The sequence below is a fragment of the Artemia franciscana genome, chromosome 15 (assembly GCF_032884065.1).
Source record: "Artemia franciscana chromosome 15, ASM3288406v1, whole genome shotgun sequence".
Taxonomy (NCBI): Eukaryota; Metazoa; Arthropoda; class Branchiopoda; order Anostraca; family Artemiidae; genus Artemia; species Artemia franciscana.
The window spans coordinates 13,113,429-13,128,225 of record NC_088877.1 but is presented as its reverse complement, the minus strand read 5'-3'; the positions used below and the strand labels follow the sequence as shown (position 1 = coordinate 13,128,225).

The 14,797-nt window shown below is 34.4% G+C and overlaps 1 protein-coding gene across 4 annotated transcripts; it reads right to left on the bottom strand.

Annotated features, from left to right (window-relative positions):
- Window positions 1-972: 972 nt before the first annotated feature.
- LOC136036074 (cysteine--tRNA ligase, cytoplasmic-like) lies at window positions 973-14,558 on the bottom strand. 4 transcript variants are annotated; one of them, XM_065718038.1, is made up of 6 exons: window positions 14,381-14,558; window positions 11,227-11,426; window positions 8,850-8,926; window positions 8,731-8,813; window positions 5,949-6,157; window positions 973-1,150 (listed from the first exon to the last, which is right to left on the bottom strand). In XM_065718038.1, the coding sequence occupies exons 1-6, from the start codon at window positions 14,427-14,429 to the stop codon at window positions 1,019-1,021; spliced, it is 750 nt and encodes a 249-aa protein (XP_065574110.1). In that variant the 5' UTR covers window positions 14,430-14,558; the 3' UTR covers window positions 973-1,018. The 4 variants fall into 4 exon arrangements, with proteins under 4 accessions (XP_065574110.1, XP_065574108.1, XP_065574107.1 ...); XM_065718036.1 differs by having other exon boundaries at window positions 8,728-8,813; window positions 14,381-14,556; XM_065718035.1 differs by having other exon boundaries at window positions 8,731-8,926; window positions 14,381-14,556.
- Window positions 14,559-14,797: the final 239 nt, after the last annotated feature.

Genomic DNA, 14,797 nt, shown 5'->3' with positions numbered 1-14,797 from the left:
TACTTTTAATAGAGACCGTCATGATCCTAATACAAGAAAAGCTGATAACTTAACTCATGAGTTTAGGAGTACTACTCGGCCATCTTTTGTGATTCGCCATTATGGTCCCCTTGTTTGGAATATTTTACCCGAGGGTGTGAAAAATGTGCCTAGTCTTTCGGCTTTCAAGTCACGGGTAAAGAAGTTTCTTTTATCTCGTGAGTAATTTTGATGTAAGGCCCGTTCCAGGTTGTCATTCTATTCAAGGCATTTACCTGATTTACTTGCTGTCAATTTTTTTCTGTTAATTTTTTTTCTGTCTTCTTCTTGTCTTTTTCCTCTTTCTCTTTTTTTCCTTTCTTCCTTCATCAGTTGAGTTTCTTTTGTATTGAGTAGCGTGATATGAATGTGGTTTTAATTAGCTGAGGATGATAACCTCGCTTGCCCTTACAAGCTTATTACCTTTCTTGGCAGGCGAATGGCGAATAGTGTTTGTTTTCTTTTCTTAATAAATGTATATCTCTCTCTCTGTTTCTTTTTCGTACTCCCATTCCATTGTTCTATGTTTTTAAGCAGGCAAAAATAAGCTTGTTGTAAAAATGGGCCGAACAAGAGAACCACAGACGTAAACCATTTATATTAAAGCCACATTTTCTTTTACCATAGAGCTAATAGAAAGTACTCTCTTTGACCGGCCCCTGAAGCAGCTTAAAAAAAAAATCCAAAATACTTTATGAGAAATAAACATTATGCATATATACACCCTTCACTAGGCACCTCAGGAGTTTCACATTCGCAAATAGACACAAATACGCAAACAGAACATTCTATACAGAAGATAAACATATCTCATTCTTATTTATATGATGATGAGAAGCAGCCTCGAAGTGATATCATTTGCTGCTTGTGTCCCTTTAGTTTAAATGTCCATACACTCAAAAAGACCTTTCTCAGTTATCTCTTATTCTCAATATCTATAAGCAGAGTTACAACCAGAATTTGAAATAATTTAATTAACCGAATTTAATGAGCACAACATTTAGGTATTTCCCTTTGTCTTTGACTGCAAATAGTCCTGATAAACTTTCGCTTGGCTTTCATATTTCTTTAATAGTTTCTTCTTTAGTCCTTTGGAGATCTCTTTCCCTTCAGCGTCATGAGTCGGAAGTCCCTGAAAATAGCTTTCTTTGTTAATATATGGCTATAGCAAATCTCAAGCCAGACACTTGTCTAGTTAAACTTCCTAACAATTCACAATTGGGTGGCTCAAACCTAACAGATGACTAGAAAGAAGTCACACGTGATCGGGATTTCGCTATTTACTTTTGAGTGGTATCACTCGAGGATACCAAGTGCTATAATTTAGCAAATTAGTGCCGTATCAAGTTCGAAGTGCCTTTTGTTACGAATATAGTTCCATTTATAAACAAAAATATCCCAAAGGTCTCAATGGCCCGTTATTTGGGAAAAAACAAAATATAAGCAAATATGAAGTGTATTCACTAGATTCTACTCACCAATCCCCCCCCCCGAGTACAACTGGTCTCCGCACCACCTACCTTAACAAAAATTTCTTGAACTGTGTGTAGTTATACACAAATGCCAGTTATAGTTCAAATGCCAGTTATAGTTCACCCAAAAAAAGGAAACTTTCAGTAAAAAAAAAACACTTTGTTAGAGTACAAGAATTCAATTTGCGGAAGAATGGCAGCATAAACTTCCTTTTTCTGACATTTTTGGCTAAATAAGACCATGATGAAAAAACAGCTGTATGTATGCATTGGATTACCAACACTTCTTGACCACTAAAGTCCTAGTGTCGGCCCAACAGCGTGGTGCTACACCTGATTTCGAACTCTGGGAAGCATCATTACAAAGTTGATATCAAACCCGCTGCGCCACCACAGGACAAACAAAAAACTGTTTTTGTCCAAACGGATATATTTCAAATCCTTTTGGACTAAGTCCCGGAAGCCCTTTTCACTTAAAACTTATAATCATAACATTTCACATACAATGCGTTGGTTTTCTAGTCTCTGGCCAACTACCTTCTAGAATACCTTCCTTTGTTGGTTGTGCCATTTGGCACGATGAGAGAACTCCATGAAGATAGGAACTGACTAGAAAAACAATGAATCACAACTGACGTGCCTAAAGGTTGTGTCTTACACTTTAAACCTTCTGAGATGAGTGCCAAAAACCGTCTGCTACGTTTTTCTTGAAAGGAGGTTCGGCAGATCAATGCCGATTATTAAAGGGTCACTCACTCTCCATCACCTACTGTACACCCTGGAGTGTCGCTTTTTCAACCACACATGGCACCCTTCCGTCATACCATGCCACGTATGACAAACTTTGTACGTGGGGTGTGTTTCTTTTGACATATTTTAGTTTTTATTTCGTAGTCGATCAACCTATCGACTGTGGGAAGACGATTTTGTATTGACAAAGAAATGGTTATATTGTGTGATCAATTCTCAGTTTTATAATGGTTGGGTTAGGTCAGGTATTTAATACAATGCGTTCTGTAAGGCCCAATTTACATAATTCTATGTTGTAGTTTCCATAATTCTGTTATTAAAATATTATATTTTCAACAAATTTTTGTATATTTCATTAGGATTAACCTAACTTCACTTGTAAATGTGTACTGGCTAATACGGAAATACCCAACTTTTCCAAGAGAAGCGGGCAGCCTCTCTTATGTAAGCATGGGCGCCCATAAGGAGGGGGAAGCAGGAGGGCACCCATGCCATTTACATTTCACGTTTTTAAAGGGAAAATCGTGTGTTTGTACAATAAGGTGCTCTCTAATGAGAATAATAAAATTTATACGGTTATTCAATTAAATAAAGTGTTTTTCATAGCCCTTCCTCCTAAAACTCAGCTTATGAGCGTTCATGTATGTAAGGACTAACTTATGTTCGTCTTGATTTTTAATGTTGCTCCTTATTTTTGTTTAAAAGAAATAGTTTTTAATTAATATCTTGTCATTTTCAAATAATAAAGAACAACTTAACACCCCTTCTAGCCCCCTCCCTCCGTTGTCGTCCTTATTAGAAGATGAGAGCCATTTCACAAAATTCCTAAATGGAAAGTTCCTCCCACTTAAAATCCCCCTGGATAATGCCATCCTCACTGAAAAAGCCCTCCGGAAAACTTCCTACGGACAATTAAGCCTGGAAAATTCTCTACGCTTTCACTTGAGAAAAATCTTGTTTATATTTAATTTCTTATCATTTTTCAAATCATGCAAAATCCACCTCTATAGAAGGTTTAATGTAACCCGAAAACGTCTTATCCCGACCACACTAAAGAAGTTTGATGCGTTTGAAACCGGTTTCTCTGTGTTTTTCTGAGAGAATTAGCTTAGCCTGAGTATGACAAAACTACTATATAGGTATATTTTAATTAAATATTTAATATATAGAGTTGGTTAGGCTAGGTTATGATAGATGTTTAATATAATGCGTCCTGGGAGGCCTCCTTTCCATAATTCTCTGTTGTAGTTCCCATAATTTTGTTACTAAAGAATTATCTTTTCATTATATTTTGATACAACCTAACTTCAGTTCTTGAGTGTGGTCGCGATAACACATAAATACCGATTTTATGTATTTGATTGAGGATTTCACGGAGAAGGGAGGGGAGGGTTCAGGGCTCTAAGTCTGCTTGTTTAAATATCCTAAGTGAACAGTTAGAGGTACTTACGTATTACAGCGAACACACTCAGGTTCCTGATCTGAATTTGGGCTATATATTTACACATTAGGGGGGGGGGGAGTGAAGTATAGCAGGTCTGCAACTAAATTCTGTTTTCTTGTAGACAAAATTATGCTGCATATTATGAAGTAAGAATTGTTTTCAAACTTTATGATGTCCTATTACTTTACCCACCCCCCAAAGTGCAAATATATAGCTCAAATTATATAAGTTTAATGCATTGTGTCCCCGTCACTTGTCTATGTGGCTATGAAATTAAATTCTACCCTTGTATGTATCAGAAATGAATAAATGTAAAATAACTAGTGCATATATGCAACCCTTTGCTCCTGAAAATGAATTCAGCAGCTGTCTATTTCAAACCATGCTCATAATAATTTGCCTCTTTCTTAAATCAAAATAGTCAAAAATAGCAGGCACTCCGCATCTACACCCTCCTCTCGTTTTTAAGTCCTTCTCCACAATACAGGGAAAAGCTCGAAATATTAGAACTTTGAAGCTAGCAAGCACATAGACCGTAAGTAATTACTATTGGTCTTAAATTTCTTTGGCCCTGTTTTCCTGCCTACCAAACTTCAATCAATTCCAAGCAGTTTCGAAAGGAGGGTTGATGGGGGGTAGGAAGCAGCGTATGCCTCTGAAAGTCTGCCCCCTTGTCTTAAGGTGCTTGTCTCATAAGTTTTCAGCAAATTTGAGTACTTTCCAGTACTCAAATTTCCAGTTTCAAATTCGCTTCAAGCAAAGGGGATCAGGTTTTTCTTTCTGCAATAAAGTAAGCAGGAAGAGGAAAATATAAGAGCAGCCAAGAATTCACTTTGAAAATAATTGCAGCGGGCTCATTCTCGCAGCGAGTCAGAAACTAACGTGCTTTTACATCGAATCAGAACATATCTAGGTTTCGTATTATTTATACGATATGTCGCGCAATGAAGTAGTCAGCACCTAACAAATTTCAAAATGGCACAAAACAGATTGTTATTCGAAAAAAATAAGATCATATACACGGAAAACTATAACTAAGATCAAAATGGCGCAAATCGTGAACAAATTTTTGTTAAAAAATAACTGGTCAGATCAACATAACTTGGTCAGAATCATCAACGATTATTGCTCAGCGTTATAACAAACCTTTCTGTTTTGGAAATTTAAGAGTTTAAATAAAAAAAAGAAACAATTTTTTTTAAGTTTACAAGTGAAGTTTTAAAAGACTTTTAAGCAGGATCTAAAGTTTTAAAGCTTAACTGTAAAAAATCAATAAATTAACTTAAGTAAAAGACTACTTGAAGTAAAAGTAGAGCTTTTAAGTAGAGTTTTTAAGTTTTTAAGTAAAGAAATAAAGCATAACCATAAAAAAAAATATTGGTAGCAAAGATGGCAAAGATAGGGTTCCACTCATGGAACCCTAGGAAAATGCTCCTTTCTCGATGTCTGTATTGCTCGATATCGATTCTCCTCCTTTCTGTAAATTTTTCCATTCGTTACTTTAAGACAATATTTGAACACAGGGACTAGGAGAAGGTCTAACATCTTATTATTTTCATTTCTTTCATTTTATTTTTCTTTCATTCTTTCATTTTATTATAACTTTGATTGGAAACTGGTTTTGTTAAAAAGGAGCTTGCCCGTTAAAACAGAGTTTTGAACTCTTAAAAAAAAACAAAATGGGTCAAAGAAACGAAAATTTGACAAAAAACTTCAATTAGTTCTCTGTGACACAGACTTCCACCCCCCCCCCCTTCAGCTCATAAATCTTAGGCTTTAGCTCATGGTCAAACAAAACCACTCCTTTGGCCCCATGCAAGAATAACATGCGGCTTTCCAAAATATAATGTCTTATCAATAAAACCGTCAAGGGTAGACACTTATCACCTCCACTCAATAAAAAAAAAATAAATCATTATAGTCTATTATACTTCATATATATTTTACTCCAATTATATGCTGAAGATATATACCCAAAATTTTAACATAATTCAATTATAGTTCAACATCAAAACTTCCACAACGATTATTTTTTCAAGATTCTGTTAACGATTTCCAACAAATAATTGTGCTACTTAACACAATATTACACAGTTGAAAAACTTGTTTAAACCATTATCAAAACAAAGAATTATATGGTTAGGTTAGACCAAAGGCTCATCTAAGTTAATATACCTCATATTGCGGGGGAGGGGTGGAGAGAAACGTCTAGTCTTATAAAGCTTAACTAAGGAATTCCTATCATGCATATTTTAAAGAACTACCTTGTCGTCAAACTGCGAATATTTATCTGTCTCTTTTCTAAAAAGGTCACCGGGAGGGATAGCTTGAAGAGCAGCTTTCTCCGCTTCCTTCGCAGCAGCTTCAGCCTTCTTTCTCTCCTTCTCTTGTCGTTTCTTTTCTTCTTCTGCCCTTTTAACCTCTCTTTCCTTAATGAGAGTTTCAGGCGATTCAATCTTTATTATAAATTTACCTAAAATCCAATAATCTAAATTGAGTGAATTCCAGTGAAAGATGGATTAGAGAAATCCACATGGGTTGGCAGTAAAATTTTGCAAGCGTTAATAGATATTTTGTTCCAAGTACCCACAAAGAGATGGAAATTACGGAATTTTGACAAAAAAAAAAAAAATGTGCAAAAAATCATTACGCCCGATTTTTCTCTAACGAGCCAAATCAGATTGGAAGTTACGACTAATTAGTCAAACTCCCCTTCAAATTTTAGAAAGTTTCTTTAAGACAGTACAATATCCGTAATTGGCTGCATACGGAAAACTTCATCAACTTTATGAGTAACATTATTTAGCTAAGTCAGCACCATGTGAGGAGGCCATAATCAGTAAACAAAGAATAGATACAAACTAATAAATCGGCAATTTTCGATATAATGTGATTTTCCCCGGCCCAGGTTTACATGACCTGTCGAAAAATAATGTGTAAAGAGTATCAGAAGGCAAACATGTAAAAAAAAAAAGAAAAACTAAAGAAGGGATAAGATAATTATGATTAGAGAAAAAACATGCTGATTTCGATAGAAAATCAATCAAAGCGAAAAATGGAATTTACTATAAAAAAATATATGTCGCCGGCGGAGCGACCTCTATTATAGGCGATATATATTATATATTATTATAGGCGAGTATATATTATATATTATATACGAGTATATATTATGCGAGTATATTATTATATATATTATATACATATATATTATAGGCGAGTATCCTGCCACTGGACTATGCACTTAACCCTTCATTACACCACTATTACATTTTCTAGTTAGTGAAAAGAAGTCACAAAAAATACCTGGAAAAGAATCGACTATAGACAAACAAAAACTTTAGAGTAAATTCCAGCATTAGAAACATTGTACTAGACCTTTTTGAGAGTCGGGCCGGGTTTTTCACATTCTAATAATAACGTTTGTGGACAAATACCATCGTTGAAATTGGATCCCACGACCTATATCATTAACACAATCTGTAATCAAACTGACTTTTTCTAAAACACTATTGACTAGTTGAAGTTTTTTAAGGCAAATCAATAATATAATTTTCCTGTTTTTTGTTGTTGTTTTTTTTTCAGATTTTCACAAGTTCAGAGGTCTCTATACTAACAAAATTGCCACAAAACATTTGCTTTATCTTTTTTTAATTACCTATTCTGGATAACTATTGACTTGTTAAAGCTTTTCGAGGCAAACTTTTATAGTTTCATGCGTTTATCCATATTTCAAGAACTTCAGGAATATCTAGATTAAAGGAATTGCCACAAAATGTTTGCTTTGTCGAGACATTAAGACATTTTATTCTTTGAATTCTGGTAACCTAAAAACCATACAAGCTAAATACAGGTCGATTAACACTACCAATTAAACAGAAAGAAAGCCGGTACTATGACCGGACAAGGCTTAACCAAAGCGAAGGGGGAGTGGAGATAACATCCCCTACGGAAAAAGGTGCTTACATTATGTTGTTCTTATTTAATACTTTCCATATTTAATTTTATTGCTTGCCAGTAGAGATGAAAATATAATGCAAAAATATAAATAAAAATAAAATATATCTGCAGTTATTTCAAGTATATACATGATACTTGATAATAAACATTATAAAAAAATTAATACCTTTGGATCTAATCAGGTACGTCCGCAGGAATTTTTTTTTTGGGGAGGGGGCGCAAAACCTTCGAAACAGCAGATATAAAGTAGCACTTTTTTTATTTAATCATGCAAAAAGCACATATATCGGAAAATACAGATTAACTTTAATTTGTAGTATTGTAGCGGATGGGGGGGAAGAAGACTGAAGCCTCAAAAGTACGTTTCAGGCTCAGGTTATGATCATAGCGATTTAGAACCAGTGATTAATCTATTATATCCCACTGAAAGGGAAATTTTGGGGTCAACAGTGCAATATGGGTGCTGTGGGGGGTAGTTCTTCAATTGTAAAAGGTTAGATTTTAATGAAAAATGATAGTTTCCAAAATTTATCCATTAAAATCTGTACTTTATCCTGAAAAATGGATAAACCACCTAATATCAAGGATAATTCTTTTTTGCAGTGGAAAGCAAACTCTCTTTACAAAAAAATAACAGTACAATTGCTAATTACTTCAAAGAGGGTGAAAAGTTAGACAGAAAATGGATTAATAATTGGGCAGTGACTTGACCGGTTAATTGCATGCTGTACGATCCCCCCAAAAAGGCTTCACACATGTATCTATATTCTTAATAAATGTCCTACTTTTAACAGAAATCCCAAGAAACCATGAGGAAATTAAACATTTCACGAAATTTCGGGTGGAAGGGTCGGGCCCGAAGCCCTCCCCTGCGTACGTGCCAGGATCTAATATTTTCATCGTAGTAATCCCTGTAGAAATGCTTTAGACTATATTCTTGAATAAAAAAGAAAGCATAGATACGAGGTTTTGTTGCATAGCGAAGATATGTCAAATTATAGTTAAAACTTCCACATATTAGTCACACGTATGCCTAAAACAAAAGTAGCATAAAAAGAAACTACCCCAAAATTGAAAACTCACCACCTTCTTCATCTTCCAGTCTAACTCCAAGTTCTGGTAAGATTTTATCACGGACTTTATCACAAACGTTGAGGAGATCATGATTATTTCTTGGAATATTTCCGTTGAGGAGATCATGATTAATTTTCTTGGCCGATTTCCTAACTTCTTCCCCAAATTGAGCGAAAGCTTTCAAGTAAGGGTAGAGCTGCTCTTCACTCTAAGACAATAAAAAATAATCACTTTTTGAACAAACAGCGTAAGCTAACAACATACTGAACTAAATTTTCTATTGAGTCAATCTAGAATTGCTTCCCAAGTCTTTGTTCTCTAATTTATTCTCTGTCAGGCATATTATTCTATACTGTCTTTTTACCTTAGTTATTAGAATATTAACCGAACCTCCAAACAAAATCAAATTCTAACAGGGGGGGGGGAATCTTACTATAACCAATTAAAGACAAAATTGAGAGAAAGAGGGAATACTATCTTTTGAAACCATTGATTTTACTCAACTCTGTTCCAGTCTAGAACCAGTAGGCAAGGGTGTATCCGAGATTTTTGTTCGGGTGGAGGGATGTTTTTTGGGGAGGGGGGATGAAATTACAAAAAACCTAAATTACGAATCAAAATTTGCTTATATGTATTTTTATGACGTGTTTTTTTGGAGGGGGGGGGGCTTCAAACCCGGTAAGATCCCTCCCCCTTGGATACTGTCTTACCGAAGGTTTTACTTAACTTGGAAAAGGGTTTCTATGGATAATACTTGGCATAAGAGATACTTGTCGGGTACAGGTATTCTCAATCTGTCAGAAGGAAATCAGATTGGAATAGGTTTTTTGTAATTATTGTATTTCTTGTTTACTTTACTTCACTGTTTAGAGCATAACAGCGCCTTCTCGAGGAAGAAATACTGAAAAATTCAGAATAGAGCAAGCACTGCCTAAAACAAATATCACAGACAGAAAGCAGTGAAATTCGCTGAAACGCAGAAAAACTGAAAAATTAGATGATTGTGGACGCACTCCACAGAACAACCGCCATAAACAAAAGAAAAACAGAGTAAAATGAATTGAAACGTTTTCAATACACACAATCACATGCCATCTTCAGACTATCCCCAGTATCTCCGAATGTTAATGTTATTTCAAATTTCATTTTATCCTAAAGTCGTCTGTCCAGTTTTATTGTAACCCCCTTAGAAGATCATTATAAAAATTTATTCTAAGGGAGGTTTTCATCCACCGGGAGGATATGCTCAAGCTTCTTCATCATACTGAGTGGAGAGTCCAGCCACTTCGTTCCCAAAGAGTGACATTAAGCGCTTCATCACCAAGATCACCAACCATCATCAAGATAATCATCAAAAGACAACTCCCTCAAATCACTAACTGCCATGTGGAGCAGACTTAGAGAAATGGTCATACCATCAGAGCCACCAGAAACCTTTTTTAGAGAGAGTTTCAACCGTTTCCCCCAGTCTCCTCTGTTGCTGATGGAGGAAAAGTATTTGGAAGTAAAGTGCTTCCATCAATCGAAGGTTTTCCTTTAAAAAAAATCTAACAAAAAATACTGGAGTAATACAGGTGTGACAGGTTAGACTACAAGCGGCCAAGCCTATTTAGGCTTTGGTTTCACTGGTTCGCCTGTGAGTCCATGCAAATACAGACTCAGATTTTGCATACAAGTTCAGTGGACATTGTCCGTCATGCGTCAGCTCAAAATCAATCAAATCTTTCATCCCTTGGTTTTACGACTGTCTACCTTAGTTCTGCCCTAGGAATGAAGTATGGACGGATGATAGATAGACTTATTTATCAAAAAATGAACAGACATCATTTATATACAATCCTAAAAAGGGCTTGACTTTTTCTAAAATTAGCCATGACTGTGTCCACAAAATCAAGTAGTTGTGGGCATCAAGTCATGGCTACTTGTAGAAAAAGCCAAGACAAAAACAGCTCTCTCAAACCACTCTTTCATGTGGAGTGGCCTTTAAGCAGAAGCAATTTCCACAGAGCCATCATAAACCTTCCCTATTCCAACTATTTTTTCAACGAAAAAAAAAAATCATTGCAAGGAACTGTAATACACGTAGAATATTTATACCCTGTTAATGAGGGGCTGAATTATTTAATATTTGTAAGTAGTATTGGTTTTTCGTAAAAAATCACTGGAAAAATACTGGAGGGGCTACATTGGCGCGGTAAGGTGCTTTTTTTTTAGCGCTGACCTCCACATCTCCCAAGCACTTTGGGATAATCCATCAATAAGTGAAAATTTGACGTTATTCAAGTCTAGTAGACCTGTTTGCATTTTTTTTTATTTATTATTATTTATTTTTGTATAATCATTATGAAATTGAAAATTGAATTATGTTTTTCTTCTGGGAAGTGCCAAAAATATGTATTAGGAGGCTAAATAGGCTACAATATACTAATAGGCTAATAATAGGTTAACATTAATATAGCATAATAATAGGCTGCATAATAGGCAATTAATAGGCTACAAAATACTTACTGTTGCTGAGGAGGTTTCGGTTGGAAATCCTATAGATTCATCTTTGGGTATAACTCCAAACACTTGAAACATGTGTGTGATGAAAGCGGCGATGCTTTTTAAAACTCCTCTATTAGGTACTTTCTGTTTTTTTAAATAAATATGAACGTCGCTGACTAGTTCCTGCATTGTGTCAATTGCACTTCGGGTGTTGATATTATCTGAAAAACAAGGTAAAAAACAAAAACAAAATACAATTATACATATACTATATAATAAAAGCAAAAAAATATGTTGCAACATAGTAAAAGCATATAAATATTTTTCTTAACTCCATTTAGAAACAAGTTCCAAATGGAACTGGAGTTACTAATTGCGTTGCGAGAGCAACACTTTGGTTTTGTCGCTTTTTTTTTTTTTTTTTTTACAGAAAGTGTAGACCTTAAGTTGGATTGATGAATATGACTTTACATTTTGGAAAGCTTCGTAAAACTGCTTCGATGGAAAGCTTCGTAAAATATATTGTTTCTACCCACTTCTGTTTGTGATTTCAGCTGAGTTTATCATTCGTTTTTTTTTTGCACTTGGGATTGCGGTAGAGAAATGGCATCAGATGTACCTCTTAAACTTTAAAAGCTCTCTCATTGCTAAAGAAATTAGAGTTTATCCTTTGGTCCTTTCTAACTTGGCCTACGGCAAAAAAGTCAACTTTTGAACAAGGACAGATAGATTATTTTTTTTGCGACGGTAGTCAATAGCTCTTGATGAGCTATATATATATATATATATATATATATATATATATATATATATATATATATATATATATATATATATATCATCCATTTTTTCGCAGAAAAATTCCTTCATGAGATATACCAGTTTGAAAGTTTAAAGGGGTTGACAACTTCAGTAGTAAGGTACACACTGAAAACAAAAATAGGCCGATAACAATTGTGAGATATACAGGGAATTTTAAGCAACAGTCGGCTGTTAGCTCATAATCATCTTCGTCAATGAGGGGTTCGCAGCTTTTGCTAGCTGGTGTACCTATTATTTGTTTCCGGTGAATTTGATGGTAAGACCAATTGTGTTCCAGCGGTAAGACATGTAGAGGACTTGTAAGTAATAATCGGCTGTTAAGCTACAATCATCTTCAGCGATGAGGGGTTTGCAACTTTTGCGAATTGCAATGAGGAGTTTTCAATTTTTGTGAGTTTGTGTACCTAGTATTTATTTTTAGATCCTTACAGATTAACAACTTCAGCGTTTAATCGAAGCGGGGAAACAAAACCAAAGTGTTGCTCTTGCAACACTTTAATAACGCTTTATACATTAGAACAGTGGTTTACGTGTTAACGCACTAAAAGTCAGATTTTTTGTAACTTAATCGTTGGCGGGTAAGCAGCAAAGCAGTGAAAATTTATATGTGACGTTTGAACAAACAAAATTAATTCTAAAAAATATATGATGTATCAGAAAATAACACACGGACAAGATATTAAAAGTCCACGCATATTGATAATCGACAAAATTATGAAAAGTAATCGATCAGGTTATAGCAAGTCTCTTTGAAGTTTAGCCTGAACAGGAACGTTTTTGCAGCAGTAGCAGTTGATCTCCCTCAACTGCTTCATGAGTCGCCGGGGATTGCTTCACTCAAACAGAAAAACTGAAACTACTGTCTGTTTACTGCAATTATTTGAAGTTATTACTTATTCCGTAAAGGAAACGCATTCGTTCTAAGATCCCAAAAACGGGGGACCCGATTGACATTGTGATGTCCTCTGAAGGAAGTGTCGAGAAAAGCAGAATTAAATCATTGCCTTTACACCTTATCTGTGAGTTTCAATGAAGAAGTTGATGTTTGTTTTTATTCTATGTTGTTGAAGCGTTCTTGTTTTTCTTTTCTTTTTTACCACACCACTTTTGTTTTCTTTTTTTTGTATGAGCAGATATAAATAAATTATTATCATGATTACACAGTATACAAAAATGAAGCTGGCATCATACAACTTAGTTACAATTACCTAAAGTGATAACCAGTTTTGTCTCCAATTAATCTATTATTAATTGATAACTTATTCTCTCTAAAATTTATTTTCTTTAGTAAAAAAAAAAAAAAAAAAAAAAAAAAAAACAAATCACAACAGCTGAGTAAACAATACAAAAAAAATTAGCTAAATAAAAACTTCACTATAATCTTGCACTTCACCAAGGCTCATAATAAAGCTCCATATGTGCGGCGGAAATACAAGTAATTTATATTGTTACGTCCGTTATACGTCGATGAGTGTGTGTCTGTCTAAATTCCAGTATTTTAGTGGTTTAATACCTTTTCTTTCAAACTGATGTTAATTGAGCTCTTAAAAGGCAATTTCATTTTAGGTCACCTTTGTCGGCAATATCTTCAATCAAAGGCGGTGTCATCACAGGGAAATCCTAATGCGGCCAATTCCTCAAATAGTATTTCTTTTATGCTGATTTCTAGCGTTTTCCTAGCAGGTATGCTAGAACTCATGATAATTGAATACATTTCATTTATTTGCAAGCATTAACTTATTTAAAAAAAAAATTAATTACATGGTAGTCCGGCGAAGAACAGCGCGCAGCCTCTTTCTGCAACAAGCATTTGTTTGTCTGTGTTTAGGTTCTAAGAACAGTAACCTTAATAGGTCTTATTATAAAGGCCAATAATCTAAACATTATAGTACATCCCCAGAGTGGACGTATTGTTTTTAGGCAATAAATAAATAATGATTTAATTTTTATGTGGATGCATAAAAGAACCGGAAAACAGAGAATACTAAAGGAATTTATAATATCTATTTTTAGTTTCTTTTTTTTACGCCTATTTCTGGCAAATAAATGTCTTATTGTTGAAGAAACGAAAAAAAAACCCATCAAAGTTCAGTTGCACGTAAAAGAATAGAATAAAATAGAATTTTATTTTAAAAATTTCTATCACAGCATGGTTGCCGAATTTTAATTTTACGTCAAACAAGCACTAGTTAAAGTCAAAAATAAAAAGTAAATAGATCACAATAAAATTAATGAAAATATATAAAAAAATATGATGAGTAAAAACTTTGTCAAAGTCAAAAAAGAAAAAACAAATAGATAACAATAAAATTAATGACTCATTTTCCTGGCTATTGAAATAAAAAGTTCTTACCACACAAAGCAGTATGCACTGCTTCTTTCTTCCTTCTAAATGTAGCCATCAGGGTCTTATCTTCCACAGTGAATGGTTGATAGTCACCAATGACGTCCTCTCGTTTTTCTCGTAGTCTAGATTTCACTGTGAGGAAAAATTCCTAAAATTGAACTTCACGTTTAAAAACTAACGTAAACTTCACGTAAAGCTCAATGAAAAATTTAATAAAAATAAACTTCACATTCATTAATCAATATTTTACTGTTCCATAAAACTTTTAAACAACACAATATTGTCCAATATAGCACCGATTTACTAAAATAAATCGGGCATATTGATATCCAGGGTGCGCATAGTTTACATTAGGGCACACTAGGTAAAATAGTACCAGGGTAAACGGGTAACCAAAGAGTATGTGTAACTTACAACACTGAA